Source organism: Macrosteles quadrilineatus, unplaced genomic scaffold (assembly GCF_028750875.1).
Source record: "Macrosteles quadrilineatus isolate MER2022 unplaced genomic scaffold, UCM_ALF_1.0 Scaffold_8__2_contigs__length_117827958, whole genome shotgun sequence".
Classification (NCBI taxonomy): domain Eukaryota; kingdom Metazoa; phylum Arthropoda; class Insecta; order Hemiptera; family Cicadellidae; genus Macrosteles; species Macrosteles quadrilineatus.
The window spans coordinates 71,333,991-71,353,341 of record NW_026542601.1 but is presented as its reverse complement, the minus strand read 5'-3'; the positions used below and the strand labels follow the sequence as shown (position 1 = coordinate 71,353,341).

Sequence of the window (19,351 nt, the reverse complement as noted above, 5' to 3'; positions counted from 1 at the left end):
TAGTTTTTGTTATTTTAGTAGCAATCTTGATTGTTTTGTTGTCCCTTAGGTGAATTATGCAACTCGCTTCCGCTTGTTGCACAACATTCACCTGCGTGATGTAAAAACGCGTTTACACTTGTATTTGTAAATAGCTATAGCACAGATTACTCTTAGGTTGTACGGTTACAGAATCTTTGCAGTGATTAATAGTTCATAAACTATTAATTTTCAAAAGCATTCAATGTACTTGAAACTTATAAATTAGGTTATACAATATTTTCATGCATTGGAATCCTAAAACTATATATTAGCTTTATAAAAAAATCATCAGTGTACGAAAACAACTAAGATCCGTTATTTTTGCCATTACTGTAAACTTACGACATTTTACTCTATTATAATACTCTTTTTACTTTATTACCATCACTATTCAATGTCACAATTAAATAGGTTACAATAAGTAATTTATTACGTAGGCCTACTTACACAACTGTGACCAACTAAATAATATTGTTTTATTGCTTATATTTCTTTATTTCATTTACAACATGTAATAATATTCAAACACTACTTTCGTCTATAAGCAGGGAAACAAGAACTAAATCTCATATTTCTGTCTTATAATATGTTTAAAGCTAAGTTTTTCATATAATTAATACTCGCCGACAAAGAGAACACTGCCATTAATGTTCCATGCCAAAAGATTTTATCTATCTGTGACAAAAGATATTTCTATTGATGTATATCATAATGATGTCACCATTACATGAAAACAGTATACGACCGAAGGTGTGGCCTTTAGCATTGTTTACAATTGTATCTAAAAAAGAAATGGAAGTACTTATATTCCTCTATAATACTAATATTTACCTTAGTTGGTCTTGGATCAACTTCACAAAAATTGGTTTATTCAGGAAATTAGGCCAATAAGATAAACATTTTTGCAGAATTTTGATCACTACGTAAATTGTGTCCCCAACTTTTTTTAACACCCTATATATAGTGAAAATCAAAGCTTGGTCACATTAAACAGCTGCTCAGATATTATAAAATAGCTCTGGTCATAAGAAATTCCTTTTAAAATGAATTTTTCGAAACGTAGATGTCTCTGATAATGTTACATGGATAACCTAGAAATATACCAATCATAATACTTCCTAATCATAATAGTTTTCAGTAGACACTATTGTAAACCAGTCGTACCATTACACGTACTACTAGTCCAACAGTCAAACAGAATGAGAGCATTGATTTTATTTGGTATAGTGTAGTAAGTATTGAAATAATGTAGCTGTATTAGATAAATGAGAAAATATGTTAGTCTAATAAGTTAAATGCAACGTCCTGTTCAAAAAAGGAAATTAAAATTTGTATTAGGAAAATAAACACTTGTTGCAGATATATACCCCACTTCTCAGATACATAAGTTAACCGCTGCGTCCATTTCTGAATTCGATTACATTTTCAATTTCCTTACTTCACTTAACAGCTCGTTCTTCTTACATGAACAAACACCACTCCGCACTGAGGTGAGAGGACTAGCGATGATACTTATAATAGTTTGCTTTTATTGCCAAGCACATTTTATATTAGATAATAGGCCACGTGTTTGCAATTTCCGTAAGTTATTTGGGGTTAAATCAGGGTCACCGGAAATTTATACCCCCCTGGAATTTTACCCCCTGAGCAAAGCTGACGTCACTATGACGTAGTAACCTGAGCACGCTAAAGTTAATTAGTGGGTGGAATTTTAACCCCGCGGATTTGGGGATCTAATGAAAATAGACAGAGAACGATAAATTAGATTATCAATAAAATCGGAATTTTTTCCCCTAGTTTGTGACGTCAGTTTTTTTTAGGGGGGTTAAATTCCAGGGGGATAAAATTCCGCTTCCACTTAAAGCATCGTTGATTTGTAACCATGAAATCTTATCGTGTATATCATCATTTCATAAAAACAATAATATGTTTTGCTAATAAACAAATATTTGTTTGTGTTTAATCCATCAACAGTTTATGAAGATAATGGGCTCAAAGTAATTTTGATATTTTCTACACAGACTCAAACTGACCACATTATTATGATAATCTAAGCATGAAGTGATTGAAGGAAGTCGTTTAATTTATTTTACGATACACGGGTCAAAAGGCAAGAAGCTAAGAATAATTCACATGCGACTTCAATATGAAATATTTTAATTAATTGTATTGATTGTAATAGACCCATATGTTTAAAACAAGACCTAACCATTTCTATATTATTATTTTTTTTTATACGATTTGTTTTAAATGAGTAAATGGATTGTGCAATATTTGGACTTTTTAATGAATTATTAATTTATTTTGAACAATATAATTGTCGGTAATTAATAAAACAATTATCTCATAGTAAATAAACATATTAACTGCATTTTGCATTAAATAGTTTTCTCTCGTCCAAGGATACCTACATGATTAAAAACTTCACATACAAAACTTAATTGAATTTATGTTAAAGATGAAAGGGTAAGGATATGAAATGCCTGACCCTCCCAAAACATGTTACAGACTTTCCTCCTAACCCTTGCAATGGCAATTTGATTTATTCAAAACCTTGAACGAAGCTACATACCTTAAAGGACACTGGAACATTAAAGAAACCTATTTACATGGAACAAAAACAAGTTAAAACAATTCAATGACAAATATGTGACTTTTATAAGAAAGGTATATGAGTAGTTCCTAAGTATTTGAGTAGTTATAAGAACGGTTGTTTGAGTAATAATCAACTCAACAGAATTACGAAAGAACGTGTAAAACACGCACTTTTGGTGTTATGCTATTGCTATTGCTATTGCTACTTAAATTTGCGTCGTTAAAACAGCAGGATAATATACTTCCACAAACTACTTGTCTATTCAGAAAAAATAAACCTAAACCATATTTTTTTAGAAGTTAATTTGCTATAAAACCAATTATAATATTGTAGTATAACAATAACTACAGTGACGATTTTCCCATTGACGGATTACATCTTTGTTATGCTGGATAATTTTCACTCCGGCCAATGGTCAACATTATAATACCGAATTTTACATTGCAATATACAGGGTGTCCTGTAAGTGAGTACAAAACAATTGTAGAATATGTTTAATAGGTCAAAATTAAACTAAAATCAAGAATAACAATATGTTTTCAGAAATTGAACCCATACATACACACTAGATATACTACATACATACTAGATACATATATTGCTCGCTAGAGATACATCCGTTGTAATCTGAAAAAACAACTGAAAGCTGCAATCCATTTCAAGGAAAAAAGAAAAAAGTCTTTGTTTTCAAAGGGGAGCCACTGGCAGATTTTATGATTAATTACATATTATTTTAGGTAACACTTAAAATTTCCTATCAACTAACACAAAGTTCAAAAATATTGAACTCTATAAATAGCCGAGAAATAATTATTGTTATGTGCAAAATGAAGCGATACCTGACTGCATCAACGATCACATAAGACCAATGTGATCGTTGGGCTGCGGCCTTATTTTGCCTGACAAATAAAAATCTGATCATGAAAATGTTTCTGTGGTGTAAGTATTCTATTATTTTTCGTTTTACTCTTTTTAAATCTATATAGACTAGTAATCTAGAGGTGAAGGGGCGTGACTAAAACAAAATAATCACTGAAGTATTATCTTCTATAAATAAAAAAAATTCGGTTTCTTTTCCGAGTCGGTCCAGCTCTTCTACATGACCGACTTGCATGCTTTTGGTCTAAGTATGCACACACAGATTTGTCATCAAGCATCATCGTTCATTTGTTTACTGTATTACTTGACAAAAAACATAAATTTGTTTTTTTAAATTCTTCTACATAAATAAAATTAGAGTTTTGTCTGTACATTTCTCAGAATCATAAACTTTTAGGTTATTTTTACGTTTTATACATTAAAGAAACCGAAACAAGTCTCATCTAAATGTCTGTCCGTCTGCCTTCCTGTCTGTCACGGCCCAAGAGCAATTTTACGCGGCCATCTCCTGAAAAACGAGAGTACCTATCAAGTTCCAAATCATTTAATGTATTCACTGGATTGGCGAGATTGTTTTTAGCCATCAAATTATGGCGTCACTACTTTGTAAATAAAATGATGGACGTTTAAAAACCCAATTTTGTGCGATTTTTTGTAAATTTTTCTCCCAATGTTCATCACATATTCATCTACGAAATAACGAACAGCTATTCGAACCATGATTATTTCTTCTAGCTGTCATGTCACTGATATGTTTACATTGAATGTTGTTTACAAATACCGTAACCAATTCCGATCACGTTTTGAAAGCAAATCCAAACCAAGTAATATTAAAAACGTTTTTCCTTACATAACGGATTTAATTAATCGCAAGTGCAATAATTTGTAGGGTAACCGTAAAGAAAATATAGATTCTTCGTGTATAAAATTGTTCTTGAGTTTTGATAACTGGGGAAATGACCTTGAATCAGTGTTGTATATGGCTGGGAAACATTCATTTTTTAAATGAGCGTTTTCAGTCGAGACTCGGCACACGACCGACGCGCGTCTACATGTCCATAGTAAAAATAAAAGTAGGCCTACCGTGTATTTATGTTTTATTCGTCATGTGTATAAGTGTACAGTTCGTGTATGTGTTTCAAAAACTCCAAGACGCACCTTATGGGGAAGCTCGATACCTTATATTAGGACTGGGGACTGTTTCATAGCAAACTACAAACTTGTATTATTAGTTAATCAGCTGATTGCCCAATATGTTTAAAAATAAAGTCCAATGGAAATTACAGATTACAAGTTAAAGCTTGTAACTTGTAGTTTATTATGAAACAGGCCCCCTGATGATGGCGATTTAATTTCGCCGAAATGCATCTCCTGTAATAGGATACATTAGGATCGACCGGCGGACACAGGTAATTTAACCTTTTATTGATTGTCATACCGATCCGGAACAAAAACAAAGAACATAAAATGAAGTTATGTAGGCCTATAATAGTTTGGCCAGCATATCTGAAAATATGCAAACCAATTGCTGTTCTTTAAATACTGTATATAAGAAGGTTTCAACTGAATACTAAAAGATCCCCGTGCGTAGAACGGGTACACAGCTAGTTACTTTATAAATATGTATTTCACCAGTTAAAATTACATTATACTATACGTTTTGGTCTACGAACCTTCAGTGAAAACCCATCTTTTATTTGAAATATTGATTAATAGATCGGAGGTACCTGAAAAACGCTACTGTATAACGAATCAACAATAATTATAATTACAGCGTATTAAGATTTATCTGCAATCAATGATACGTTACTCCATTTTCATTTCAGTTTTAGCGAATTTCCCATATAGGGAATAAGCTATTACCGTAAGTCTCATGGTAAGACCTAGACCCGGGACCGATTTACTTTTTCGTTTTGAGGTCCCCAGAGACCAAAAACACCATCCGTTCAAATTCATTTATATATATATATATATATTTATATATATATATTTATATATATATATTTATATATATATATATATTTATATATATTTATATATTTATATATGTGTCCGTTAGCGCGATAACTTGAGCAAAAATGATCCGATTTCAATGAAATTTGGTACAAACGTGTAAACCTACTTTTATTCGAACGAGTTCGCGAACCAGCATAATCGCACCATGGGAACAGTGGTTTATTGGGGGTTTTATGGGGTAAAAATGGGTTTTTCCCATTTTTTACCCTAAAAACAAAAAATTTTGCAATTTCTTTCCTAATCATTTTGTAGAGCTTAAAAAAAAGAAATAATTTAGTATATTGAAGCGCTGTTGTATGCCTAACGGTCACAGGGAAAATTTTAAAAAAAGTGTAATTTAACATTCCCATGTTATTCTTATGGAGAAAATGAAAACTGTTGTAGTTTACTTGTTTATGGATATATATTGATAAAATTTTGCAAATTTATTTATTTCATCCTATACTATTGACATCTGGTCAAAAAAACACTTTTTACCTTCCCCGTAGCAGCAAACCTAAGCACTTGTTAAATCTAATGTCATTTAAATTGGGAATAAATATATCTTATTTATAGAAATATTTTAGTAAAAATGTAATCAGACAAGTTGAAATTCGCTTAGTCTGCAGGTTTGCTGTGGCGAGGGTATTTTTATATGTCTTGATCTTAAAATACTCCTAGAAATAAATGCGCAGTCTTTTAAAATATTGATTGTTTGAATCAATTATGTTCAAGATGCTGTATTAATCAATCAAAAAACATATATTATTGTGAATTTTATTTTGACCCGGACAACGCCGGTTTTTGCTGCTAGTTTGTAGACCATAATATATTTTTTACAACACTATTGTGTTTCATGAGATGTTTGGTACCCATTAAACATATAAGGTTTCTTTGTGAAGGTTAACCTTTTAAGCAGTTGAATGATAAAAACAAACCATGTAGTTTTAAGTATTCTTAAGCATACATAAACGAATCTTAAAAATTGTCCAGTTTAGCCTAAGGGGATCTCACCCTCTCCTAGTTAAAATAACAAAGATTTATAAATGAAAGAGACTGTTTGTTCTTCACTGAAAAAAATAGTGGAATTGTAAATTTGTTATAACGTAGATAAAAAATAATTATAGTACTATGTTTAGTGCTCTTTTGTCATCTTTTTGTGAGGCACGGGTGAAGAAATCAGTTTTATCAAGACTTTCTTTTTACATTTTATAGAGTATTAATAATAAAAATAAGTAGACTCGTATAATCATTGTTTGAGTCATGTTTAAGTATAAGGAAACCATTACACATAATATAACAGAGATTAACAAAGAAGATTCCTGAACTTGATATGTTTGTTTGTGTTTCAGGAGGTATTGTGTATCAAAGCCTTAACTGTTTATCAAAATAATTGCTTGGAAAAGCCAGACGTTGTTTGGGTTTACCAAAACCTAACGAGAAGTGTATTTATTTCTGTGAATTTCACATTTAACGAAAAAATGTGAAATTCACTCAAATAAATACACTATATGGTAATGTAGCTCTCATGGTAATGTTACTTAGTAAGGGAAGAGCCGTTCTATGGTTTGTAAGAAGTAAAAAAACTGGGTTTTCTACTTCATTCACTGTTACGATGACTAACCGGCTGTGAAACGATTTTAAATTTATTTATTTTAGTGTATTGCTTGTTATTTGGAATTATAGTGAGATAATAATGTACAAATCAAACAATCTTTCCCTAAAATAGAGATATTTTAAGTAGTAGACATTAGCACCCTCTAACGTGACCAACATTATCCAAATATCGCGACATCCTTCACATTTCTCAATAATACATCCAATGCACTATTAGAAAATTAAATAAAAGTTATACAGAGCAGGAGTAGAAAGGTCCATTGTTGGTTTTGCCATGCTTACTATGCCCTACTATCCATGCTGACATTTATATAATTATTGTTTTTCAGTAACTGTATAAAACTGTTTTAAATTTGCTATTCAATGAAATGATTCCCATGTTTCTATGTTGCTTGGTTATTTGTTTATATAATCTTAAAATGTGTCCAATAATTTACGACCATCCTGTATATCTTACTAACCACTATTCTTGTGCAATATATTTTAAAAATCTTAAACCGTTTAAAAACTGTGGATTAAAAAAAATATTTTATGTTAAATTCCATGAACTTAAATGATAGTTATGGAATTTAAGTTTTAAGTTCATTTAAAGAAATATTTGTAGGTCTTGTAAAAGTTGGTAACTTTAATGCAGATTACATCGATATCTTATAAGCTTAGTTTTGGGCAAAGAATATCTGAGAAATAATAGATTTTTTCTTGTTATCGCTTCAATTTTCTCAAATTTTCTCAGAATTTCACTGCTCTAGCTAAAACAGTTAAGGAGTTATGAATGCTTTTGTAAAAGTCTTATAAGACAGATAGACCAAAAACGAAATGGGATAGGACACATGTTATACTACAGTTTTTGTTTATTTGACATGCTAAATAACGGGACAAAGTTTGTTCATATGGTTGCAAGACACCCTGTATATATTTAGAAGATGGGTCAAGATGCTGCAAGACACCCTGTATATTAACCAAATTAATAGCGTAATTGTGACGTGGACGTTATTAATATTTTTAACTTTTGTCAATGTTAGTTAAAGGTGTAATCTTAAATACAACCATACAACACATTGTCATAGAGGTTACTAAAATTAATGCATCACTCACATTTTAGGATAGTTTAGAAAATTAGTTCATTAATCTAAAATTTGGTGGTCAATTAGAACTCGTAATTTATGTAGCTTAAAAGGCGGGTAGGCACTAACCCAATTAGGCTGGTATGACAATCTTGGCATTGCTTCTTTTGGAATCTTCCCAAAACAAAACAGCGATAATACACAGGTAGTTGTGCCTGGAGCAGGAGTACTGTAATTATGCCTTTTTAATTATAATTACAAATATCCTGCTTCCTTTAACGATTGACTTATCTAATAAAGTTATGCTGTATGGTGTACGACTTGTCCACAATAAGCCTTATTATCATAGCCCGTATCAGTAAACAGAATCTTCCACGTGTCCCAAAACCTTCCACAATTCTGATGATTTCTCTCTCACTGTCTCGTCCCTACAGCTGATCCTATTTCGATAACGTTTTTCATCGCTGAGATGTTTGTATTGTGTTAGAGATAACGATATACACGCTATATACAATCATTCTCATGTGCTATATAGGTACCAGGAATTTAAAACGTTTGGTAAAATATTCTTTTGTAACATGCAGTTCCTAGGATATAACTGTCAATCCTCGTATTATGAATTGAGCATTTTACTCAATATCAAAAATGGTATTCCTCATGATGAGCGATACATCAATTATTAATTGTGGTCATATTAGGTTCGATCTAGTTAAACCTTTGTATCTTCTTAGAAATAATTTTTACCAAAAATATGTCTACGCCTCACATTAGAATTGTGAAACAACCCAATTGTGGACCCTATTAATATTTTTTTGTTATTGGGGTATTATTCTACGACGATTTCAAACAATAAGTAATATCATTGACTAGTCAATGGTAATATAGTAACCCACACCTGCATGTATACACTTACAGGTACATAAAATATCACCTAGTTATGATAGAAAAACATGAATCCATGAACAGTCAGCAGTAAAAAAAACATCACTCTAAAAAGGACAACACTCACGAATTGTTGAAGTAAGGAATGACATAATGAACAATTGTAATATAACTGTATATTCTTTATTGTGAGTAATTTTCTAAAGGATAGCCGGTCTTTTTTTCTGAACTAGTTTTTCATCTTTTTCCACCAAGCTTTTATCCGGTGCAGACACGAACGGATTCCATCTGTGTTCAAGCATAATCTAGCAAGCTGTGACCGAGTTTCCGTCTGTAGTTCTTCATCTGATTTGGCTATAAACATAAATTAATGTTGTACCAGCACCAAAACCCGGCTTTAACCGGGTGCAAATACAATATGTGATAGTAGTTATAGAATCAGATTCGATATTTTTTTCTTAGATGTACACGAGTCTTGGTACTATTAAATCTATAACTATGTTAAATATTCTTTCTCCAAGGTAGGACATTATTATCAAGAATTTTCATATTTTTGTTTTTAAAGTCATAAAACACTCTAGAGCTAGAATAGTGTATCCAAATTTAACTAATTTATGCTTATTCGTATTTTAGGTCATATTCAGCACGATCTCGAACACTCACTATCTTTCCTCAATGAAAATAACCCTGCTGTTAATAAGACATTTTGTTATATATAATATATTGTTTGAAGAGCTACAAACAAAACATCACCTTGTTAACAAATATTGCTTGGTCACCTATGCTTTGTATTAATAACCTCCTAAACAAATGAAACGCCAACTAGTAATTCTCGGTCCGATGATACTACACATTAAAGATGAATGAATAGTATATATTATCAACTTGTAGGCCTAATGAGAATACATTTGAAACATTATTCTATGTTTATATATTTTTATAATTTGGCACTTACTTGGTTTGTCCTTTTTGTCATCTTGGGCTGTCGCAGATGATGGCTCTTCAGGTAATACGGCTGTAACACAATTTTACTTCCTTGAGTGGAACATTTACTAATAAAAAAAAACAGACTCTGATCTGTGTTCGCGACGCGCAATCCTCTCGACTCTGATAGTGAACGTCAAGGAGATCAACGACCACATCTTGAACTCCCTTGACGGTCATCTGTACGAGCTGAGGAGCGCCGACACAGTGGACAGAGAAAACGACGATGGCCTGGATGTCGACGTACAACTCCTGAACACGGCTACTGGCAAGGGCGTACCAGACCATGTTCTGCGGCTGAAGATCGGCTCTGTTTGCCTTATTATGAGGAATCTCAACATCGCTGAAGGACTCGTCAACGGCACTAAAGTCATCGTAATCGGCATCACCAACCGGCTAATTACAGTAAAACTTCCCGGACAGACGCAACCTATCGGTATTCCCCGAATTACGTTTACGTTCGCGTTTGTCGAGGGTTCGCCGTTACGTGTTCGTCGACGTCAGTTCCCACTGATGTTGGCCTATTGCATGACCGGACACAAAAGCCAAGGTCAGACAATAGATTCAGTCGGTGTTGATTTACGGACCGATTGCTTCACGCACGGGCAGTACGTCTTGCTCAGTAGGGTCAGACATCCCGACCATATTGTCGTTCTCGTCCATCCCGAACGTGTCCGAGATGGAATCGCATACGCAAAGAACATCGTGTATGGCGATCTCCTTCTCTAAACCGGACTTGACACCAGCAGTAGGCTAGGGGATCTGCTTCATCAAAACTCCCCGTCGTGACTTGACAACACCGGCAGTTGTACATAGGGGGCCTACCTTACCAAAAGTCCCCGTTGTTGTACATATTTCCTTTTAGTTATTTTTTTTTTGAAATAAGTCGTTTTTTTGTGTGTTTAGTATTCTAGTTTGACAGTACGATAGGGGCCTTATCTTATCAAAAGTCCCCGTTGTTGTATATATTTTTTTCTTTTTTTAGTAGTTAGTTTAGTTTTTTTATATATTTCCTTTAAGTAGTTAGTAAAGTTTACTAACTTGTACATTTGTGAATGATTGTAAATATGGTTCCGACGTTTCCTGGCCTCCTCGTGGCGGAACTGGATATGCCGTAAAGTTTATGGCTAACCGACAGGGAAACAACCACTACTTCATCTATTTTAATAAATATATACATGAATATCTACTATAATATATTTACTTCATATAATACTTTACTACTATCAACTTGTTAACTTATCAATCTACTTATCTTATTCAAAAGTTTACTAACTTGTATATTTTTTAAATAATTGCAAATATGGTTCCGACGTTTCCTGGCGTCCTCGTGGCGGAACTGGATATGCCATAAAGTTTATGGCTAACCGACAGGGAAACAAACATTACTTAATCTATTTTAATAAATATATACATGAATATCTACTATAATATATTTACTTCATATAATACTTTACTACTATCAACTTGTTAACTTATCAATCTACTTATCTTATACAAAAGTTTACTAACTTGTACATTTTTAAATAATTGCAAATAGGGTTCCGACTTTTCCTGGCCTCCGATCTACTACAATCTATTCACTTCATATAATACTTTACTATTATCAACTTATAAACTTATCAATCTCCTCTTATATATTCATGAAATCGTTATTACTTTAATGTCGATTTTCACTATAACGAACCCTACTCTCCTTATATTTGTACTTCGCTCGACTAACAACTCAGTTGTTTAAATACTTAACTAACATACTCTCTTACCCTAACTTTAAAAATTATTTTTTTATGAGGTGTTCCTTAAGGTCGAGCTCGAAGTTAACTTATATAACTTAATATTGACGGTTTCACTTCTTGCTTTGTTACAACTTAACTCTAATCTACTAATGACGACTAACAGCTAGGGGGCCCCCAGCGAGCCAAAGGCGAGTCTATTTTTATAATTTGGCACTTACTTGGTTTGTCCTTTTTATCATCTTGGGCTGTCGCAGATGATGGCTCTTCAGGTAATACGGCTGTAACACAATTTTACTTCCTTGAGTGAAACATTTACTAATGACCTAACTAATAACAACCTCCTAAACAAATGAAACGCCAACTAGCAATTCTCGGTCCGATGGTACTACACATGAAAGAGGAATGAATAGTATGTATTATCAACTTGTAGGCCTAATGAGAATACATTTGAAACATTATTCTATGTTTATCTATTTTTATAATTTGGCACTTACTTGGTTTGTCCTTTTTATCATCTTGGGCTGTCGCAGATGATGGCTCTTCAGGTAATACGGCTGTAACACAATTTTACTTCCTTGAGTGAAACATTTACTAATAAAAGAAATTCCACTGTAGGCTATTTATTAATAAGAATACATTAAGTGCTCCACTTAATATAAATACTATAGAAAATATATAAACAATTTTAAATTATCCATTTTAAAGTAACATTAAGTAGGCCTATTAAAAAAAACTTTCACGATGTTTCGGTGGTTCTTATAACCCTTAAGTGCCTTAAACATTCGTAGGGGTACAGTTTTAAAGAAAACCTGCGATATATTTAGAGATAGGTTAGTTTAGTTAAGTTTATAAAACTCGTGAGAAAGAAGGAAAGTACGAATACAAATGACGACATTGTAAATTTATGCCTATAGAAAATTACACAGTACATGAACTTTAGTTTTCAAATAAAATTAACTTAAAAACTTCAAGCCCGGGATTGTTTTGCACATTACTTTAGGCTAGTCCTAGGAGTTGCGACACTATCGCTTAGATAAAATCCATGGTTGATTTGGCAGGATTTAAAAGTCTCTAACCACTAGACCAGCTCGCTCCCCTATATATTGGTCCTGTATATTTTTGACAAAATATATTTAGCTGCTCACAATTAATACCTCCGAAGTGGGAGCTAGGGCCTTGTGTAGGTAGAGGACTCACAATTGGGCCGATCTGAAAATCAAGCTTTTATTAAAATAAAAACAGTCCACTAAACTAAACCATGCTAAACAAGTATAAAAATATAGTTTATGTACTTACCCGGGGATGGATCTTTGTTTCCATTCGGGTCAACAGAGGCAAGGAATTGCTTCAATGAAGGAAGTGCTGAAATAACAGCTGACAATCCTTCAGGTTGAAGATATTTTTCAAGCTCTTTAAATTCTTTTTCGTAATGCTCCGATAAACCTAATCCTAAGCTTCCAGGAGTAGGGTTTGGTATCCATTGTTCTAAAATTCAAACATATCATTAAACATGATTTTAATGCAACTTCTTTGCAAATTACTATGTCGTTCTATATACTAGCCTACTCTAAACTAACCAAACAACTCAAAACTGTGCTCCGCAATTCCCCACCAATTGGTCTTAACAATAACTACTTATAACTTTTTTGAGAGTTTATGTATGACGAGAAGACTCAATCACTGCTGTGCACACTTAAACCAAACCATCTAGGTGAGGAAGCTGTTAAACTCGTTGGCTTCTGGGTCGACTCCAGGTTAGGTTGGAAACACCACATTAGCCAGGTACGTGTCAAGCTTGCCAGAGTGGGCTATCTCCTAAGGAAACTTGTGTTGGTCAACACTAAACCGTACTTAGTCACCGTGTACCATACCCTTCTTTCAAAGCCATGTAAGCTGTGGCATCGCACTATGGGGCCATACAGCTGCAGCATCTTGCTGCAGCCATCTTGCTTCTTCAGAAGATGGCTTTGCGGGTGATTACGTCCACCGGGCATCGTGACCAATGTAGGCCTATCTTCAAAGACCTAAAGGTTCTGACCATATACAGCCAGTACGTATTAAATAGTACGGTGCTACTTAAAGAAAATTTGGCAAAACTTGCTCGACGCGAGAACCAGCATTCCTATCAAACACGACATGGCCATCTAGGTAGGTCAAGGTACCTAGAAGCCGACTAGCCTGGACTCAAAAGGGCTACCCCTACTACACAAGTAAGTTCTATAACACACTCCCAATTGAAGTGCGCGAGCTGGACATTAGGGCCTTCAAGGACATTAAGATAGCCGCCACCATCTTAGTTAGGTTTTATGTAAATAGTAGTCCTACTAATATTATAAATGAGAAAGTTTGGATGTATGGATGTATGGATGTATGGATGTATGTTTGTGACAAGTGAACGCAAAAAATACTGGTCGGATTGGGCTGAAATTTGGCATGATGATAGCTCACATTCCCGATTAACATATAGGCATATTCTTATTTCAAAAATCCTTTCGGGCTCCGCCCCAGTGGCTCTGGAGTTTCCCATGTTAACCTTATGAGAAATGGAATTATTGAATCTTAACAGCTGTTTCAATTAAACAAGTTGGTTCTGTTCTATGATGTTCAATAGCATTAAAGTTACAAGGATTGCCAACAGGGTGCAGCACTATTATTTATTTTACATTTATGACAACAGCTAATTTGCAACCAAAAGGTGAGTGAGCGTAGCGAACGAACGTCAACCTGGAGGCAAGTTAGCGTAGCGAACGAGCTAACCTGAAGGCAAGTAAGCGCAGCGAACGAGCTCCAACCTAAAGGTGAGTGAGCGTAGCGAACAAACTTCAACCAGGACGTGATTGAGCCATGCGAACGAGATAATCTTGAAAATTAAGAGGTTAAACGGGGCAAAGCCCGCGGGTTACAGCTAGTATTTATTATATGTGACGCCATCCATTCCGACTTTGTCGGTCAACGATGCAGTATGCAAGTATTCAAGTAAGTAAGTATTCAAGTAAGTAAGTATTCAAGTAAGTAAGAATATGTGATAAATTAGATTTTTAAGTCCAGTAACTTTGTGCAAAGTATTGAAGCTCTATTTTACAGATTTCAAAAATATTTAACCGACCCTGGACTTTTTAAACGCCTTTTACAGTATATTCATGTACCCATACATGTATAATCGTTTGAGAGAATTGTGTTTTAATCCTCTAGAAACATCAAAATAAAAAAGAATATCGGTCCCCGGTCTATTGCTTACCCTGCCATCATGGTAATAGCTACTTCCCCAACCCCCAAAGAAAAACAGTAAAAATCCTTTATATAGCCTATTCCATCGTACTAAAGGCGGGAAATTGTACCTCCCACCTACTAAAATTTTGGACAGTCATTTCGCAATCCACTTCTATTGTTATGCTGTTTACAAATTGTAATATTTTTATTTTGGTATTGTTGTTGACTGTAAAACTAATATGAGTATATATTTGAAACGGTTTTAATTACTGAAAATTAGAAAATAATGCATGAAAATAATGCTCAAATACTTGAGTATGTAATACTCAAGTATTTTTATGATACTACATGAGTATCAAAGGTGCGTTCAATTGTTTTCATAAAATTTCATTTATGAACTTGTAGGCCTAATGAGAATACATTTGAAACATTATTCTATGTTAATATATTTTTATAATTTGGCACTTACTTGGTTTGTCCTTTTTGTCATCTTGGGCTGTCGCAGATGATGGCTCTTCAGGTAATACGGCTGTAACACAATTTTACTTCCATGAGTGAAACATTTACTAATAAAAGAAATTCCACCGTCCCCTATTTATTAATGAGAACACATTAAGTGCTCGACTTAATAAATACTATAGAAAATACATAAACAATTTTAAATTATCCAATTTAAAGTAACATTAAGTAGGTCTATTAAAAAAAAACTTTCACAATGTTTCTGTGGTTCTTATAACCCTTAAGTGCCCTAAACATTTGTAGGGGTACAGTTTTCAAGAGAACCTGCGATATATTTAGAGATAGGTTAGTTTAGTTAAGTTTATGAAACTCGTGAGAAAGAAGGAAAGTACGAATACAAATTGACAACTTTGTAAATTTATGCCTATCGAAAATTACACAGTATATGAACTTTAGTTTTCAAATTAAATTAACTTCAAACTTCAAGCCCGGGATTGTTTGCACATTACTTTAGGCTAGACCTAGAGGTTACGGCACTATCACTTAGATAAAATCCATTGTTGATTTGGCAGGATTTAAAACCCGGGACCTCAGGGACCGAAGTCCCGCGCTCTAACCACTATACCAGCTCGCTCCCCTATATATTGGTCCTGTATATTTGTGACAAAATATGTTTAGCTGCTCACAATTAATACCTCCGGAGTGTGAGCTAGGACCTTGTGTAGGTAGAGAACTCACAATTGGACCGATCTGAAAATAAAGCTTTTATTAAAAAAAATACAGTCCACTAAACTAAATCATGCTGAACAAGTATTCAGCCAGTACTAAGATAAAACTTACTGCCAGGATTCTGGCTCCACTCACAACTAAAGTGGCAGCTTCGGGATGTAGGCTGAGACTACAGTATGTATCAAGCCCTTAAATTATTCAAGAAGAAAGAAATTAATAATATTAAATTGTTAATAAGACAAAAGGAGATGCATTACTTATTTTATTTGACCATTATCTTCACTGAATGAAAATATAAACATTGCAGAACAACGAAAGGTGCAAGTTGATTACACTCTTGAATCTTTTAGGATGCATTTTAACAATCATGTTTTTAGTGTTTTCCAATGTGTTAAATGTATGATATCTTGGGTAAGTTTGGCGGAAAAACAACCAAATAGCTTCTAGAATAAACACCCTACGAGTAATCAAAACATCTAAAAATTTCCTCAAGGCAAACAAATAATAGTCTAAAACAAGAATGAGAATCATAAGGAAAATTTCCAAAAAACAAAGAACTTAAAAAATGCCTTATGAATATTATAGTTTTATTCTGCTTATTACTATTCACTTGACTTTAAAGTAAGTTTAAACTATGTAATACTTACTATGTTTACTTAAATATACTTGAACCATAAGTGCATTTAACAGTAAACACATAAGTCACAGAGAATATTATCTAGGTATACTCACCAAAGAGATCAAAACCAAATTTAAAAACACTAGTTTCATGTTACACAAACTGCACGATCCACACTTGCTATGTAGTATCTGCAGAAGTTGGTGATTGCAATGAATTGATTAGTGTAATTATATTCATGATGCCATCAATCATATCAGGTGTTTGACAACAACCGTAAAATATCAATGGTGTACACAGTTTAGCTGTAAACATATCAGTAACCTCTGTAAGTAGCTAACCTAATAGATGTGAAAACTGTACAAAAGTTCACACTAGAACCTTACCTGGAACAATCACATCGATGGTCTTTGTAAGAATCTCAGCACTGGTGTATACGTGTTGAGAAGAATTAATTATGGATTGGTGATATATTATCAGAAAAAAACAGCATACTGTGATTTAATGGGGTCACATATAAAATATGGTCTTGATGTATGGGGCAGACTACTGAAAGCATCCTTAAGAGTCCCGGGAGGCTAGCGGCCATCTTGGATAGTTTCAAACAGCTGCTGAAGAGTTATTTATCGTCCAAAAATAGTTTTTCCAACACAAAAGTGATTATAATTTAAATATCTAGTATAAAGAAATCTTTTTGTAGTTTTGAATTGTTCTCCAAGGGAGTCCATGGAAGCTAACGCCCATTTTGGATTTGTCCACCATAAGGGGTTAATATCTTTAGTTTAAAATAGCTGCTGAAGAGTTATTTACTGTTGAAAAACATTTTTCAAGCACCAGAGTGATTGTAATTTAAATATCTAGTATACTGTGAGATTAGACATTTTCTTTGTAGTTCTTTAATTGATTTATGTGTTAGAACATCTAGGCTACAAGGACTCTTTACAGAAATTGAAGCTGCAGAAAAAAGCCATGCGTAAACTCGCCAACCTCATCCAACCCTAAGCAGCTGCAGGGAAGCTCTCAGATCGCTTGGTATTCTCACTGTTGTAAATCAAAGAAGTAAACATTTTGGTGATTAAGTCTGATCTGCCAAAAAGTACAAATATTCACACTTACCACGAGGCGAGGACACGACTTCATTCTGCCAGTACATCATACCACCAATTATGCCAGAGAACCATCTTACACCGGCCGCCAACTCCACAATAGCCTACCAACATCACTGAAGTCACTGAAGGGAAAGCAGCTAAAAACACAGCTCCACAAGTGGCTGATAGACAGACCTGCTTAATCCTTGAAGGAATTCCTTGATCCCGATCTACATCGGTATCTTGCACGGAATTACATAGCATTTTGTTTAACACTTGCATTAAAATAACAATTATGTTCATAGCCTCCTATTAAACACTGTTTTTGCAATTTCACTGCCCATCCATATACTAAGCCATAAAAATTCATATACTAGTATTAAGTTATACTAGGTGAATCCGTGCGAATTCGCACGAATAATAAATTAGGATATTATAGCAACGTCGATAGAAGTTACGTCGTTGTATTGACGTTGGTCTTCAGCTCCAATCGTTGACTATATGCATTCTAAGTTCTTTTGCTGCTCAGTAGAAGTATTTTGCAGGACGGAACTAATCATGATTAAAAGCTTGCGCGTATGGATTAAAATCAACCAAATGTTGAGTCAAAATGTGCATGAGTTTAGTGCTTCAAGAACCATTAGCTTTGTTTAGCATTCTTCCTTGAACAGTGGTTTTGACGTCCGTGGATATAAATTTGGGAATACGTGGGATGCTCCCTTTCTGACGGTTGAAAGGTACCAAATGAGTGATACATTGTGCACCTTATACATGAAAGGGCCTCCACCGTTATGTTCTTCAATTTTAGCTCGAGTGCTGACCATTGCGAGCGCAGAGTTGTACGATCTAATGATCTCTTTATGTAGTTTCTACTCAAATGATTTGCTCCATTAAGTAGGTTCTGGATATAATTAATATATTTCTTGGTTAGTGGTAGATTTACTTTTCCTTTATGGCAGCAGAATAAAATCCTTCACCTCGTCCTCTTCGTTCTTCTTTAAAATGTAGCGCACCACATTTCTGACATTTTAATGTCATCTCGCCGAGTGAATGCTGCTGAATTCTTGTATTTGTCAGTGTACTTTTGTAAGTACAAGTTGCCACTAACTGTTCCAGCTCCTCGTCTGGGCTCCTTACGTTTTGCATTGCTTGCCCTATGTTGACTCACCGTGTCCGACCGGCAATATTTCTTTGTCGTCGGGTCCTTGACATGTTTCAACGAAAATATAATGTAAAACTTTTCTCCCGTCGTGTCCTATAGGTAACATTTCTTTGCTGGGTTTCTAATTATTTTTCAAAACAAGCAAACTGTTTACATTTCAAAACAGCTGGGATTTAATTTTTGTTTAAACTAATGTATTGACATCTGTTTCAGAATATAATAACATTCAAGCCAATCACAATGTTATCCTTATGGAAGGAACTTTGAGGGCAGCCCACGCCCTTAAAAAGACATATTTCGAAAATCTAAA

General features: G+C 34.0%; 1 protein-coding gene across 7 annotated transcripts; it reads right to left on the bottom strand.

The window, feature by feature from the left end:
- Positions 1-9,215: 9,215 nt before the first annotated feature.
- LOC129001587 (uncharacterized) lies at positions 9,216-16,989 on the bottom strand. 7 transcript variants are annotated; one of them, XM_054428933.1, is made up of 8 exons: positions 16,905-16,989; positions 16,130-16,193; positions 15,454-15,513; positions 13,071-13,259; positions 12,269-12,328; positions 11,993-12,052; positions 10,010-10,069; positions 9,216-9,408 (listed from the first exon to the last, which is right to left on the bottom strand). In XM_054428933.1, exons 1-8 carry the CDS (start codon positions 16,941-16,943, stop codon positions 9,284-9,286), a joined length of 657 nt encoding a protein of 218 aa, XP_054284908.1. In that variant the 5' UTR covers positions 16,944-16,989; the 3' UTR covers positions 9,216-9,283. The 7 variants fall into 7 exon arrangements, with proteins under 7 accessions (XP_054284908.1, XP_054284909.1, XP_054284912.1 ...); XM_054428934.1 differs by having other exon boundaries at positions 16,139-16,193; XM_054428937.1 differs by lacking the exon at positions 10,010-10,069.
- Positions 16,990-19,351: the final 2,362 nt, after the last annotated feature.

Bases quoted from the DNA above. Each gene is read 5' to 3' on its own strand.
- LOC129001587 (XM_054428933.1), bottom strand. From the start codon at position 16,943: ATGAAACTAGTGTTTTTAAATTTGGTTTTGATCTCTTTG. The intron at 12,329-13,070 runs GTAAGTACATAA...ATTGTGTTACAG, and splicing joins AAACAAAGATCCATCCCCGG to CCGTATTACCTGAAGAGCCA. The intron at 10,070-11,992 runs GTAAGTGCCAAA...ATTGTGTTACAG, and splicing joins TGATAAAAAGGACAAACCAA to CCGTATTACCTGAAGAGCCA.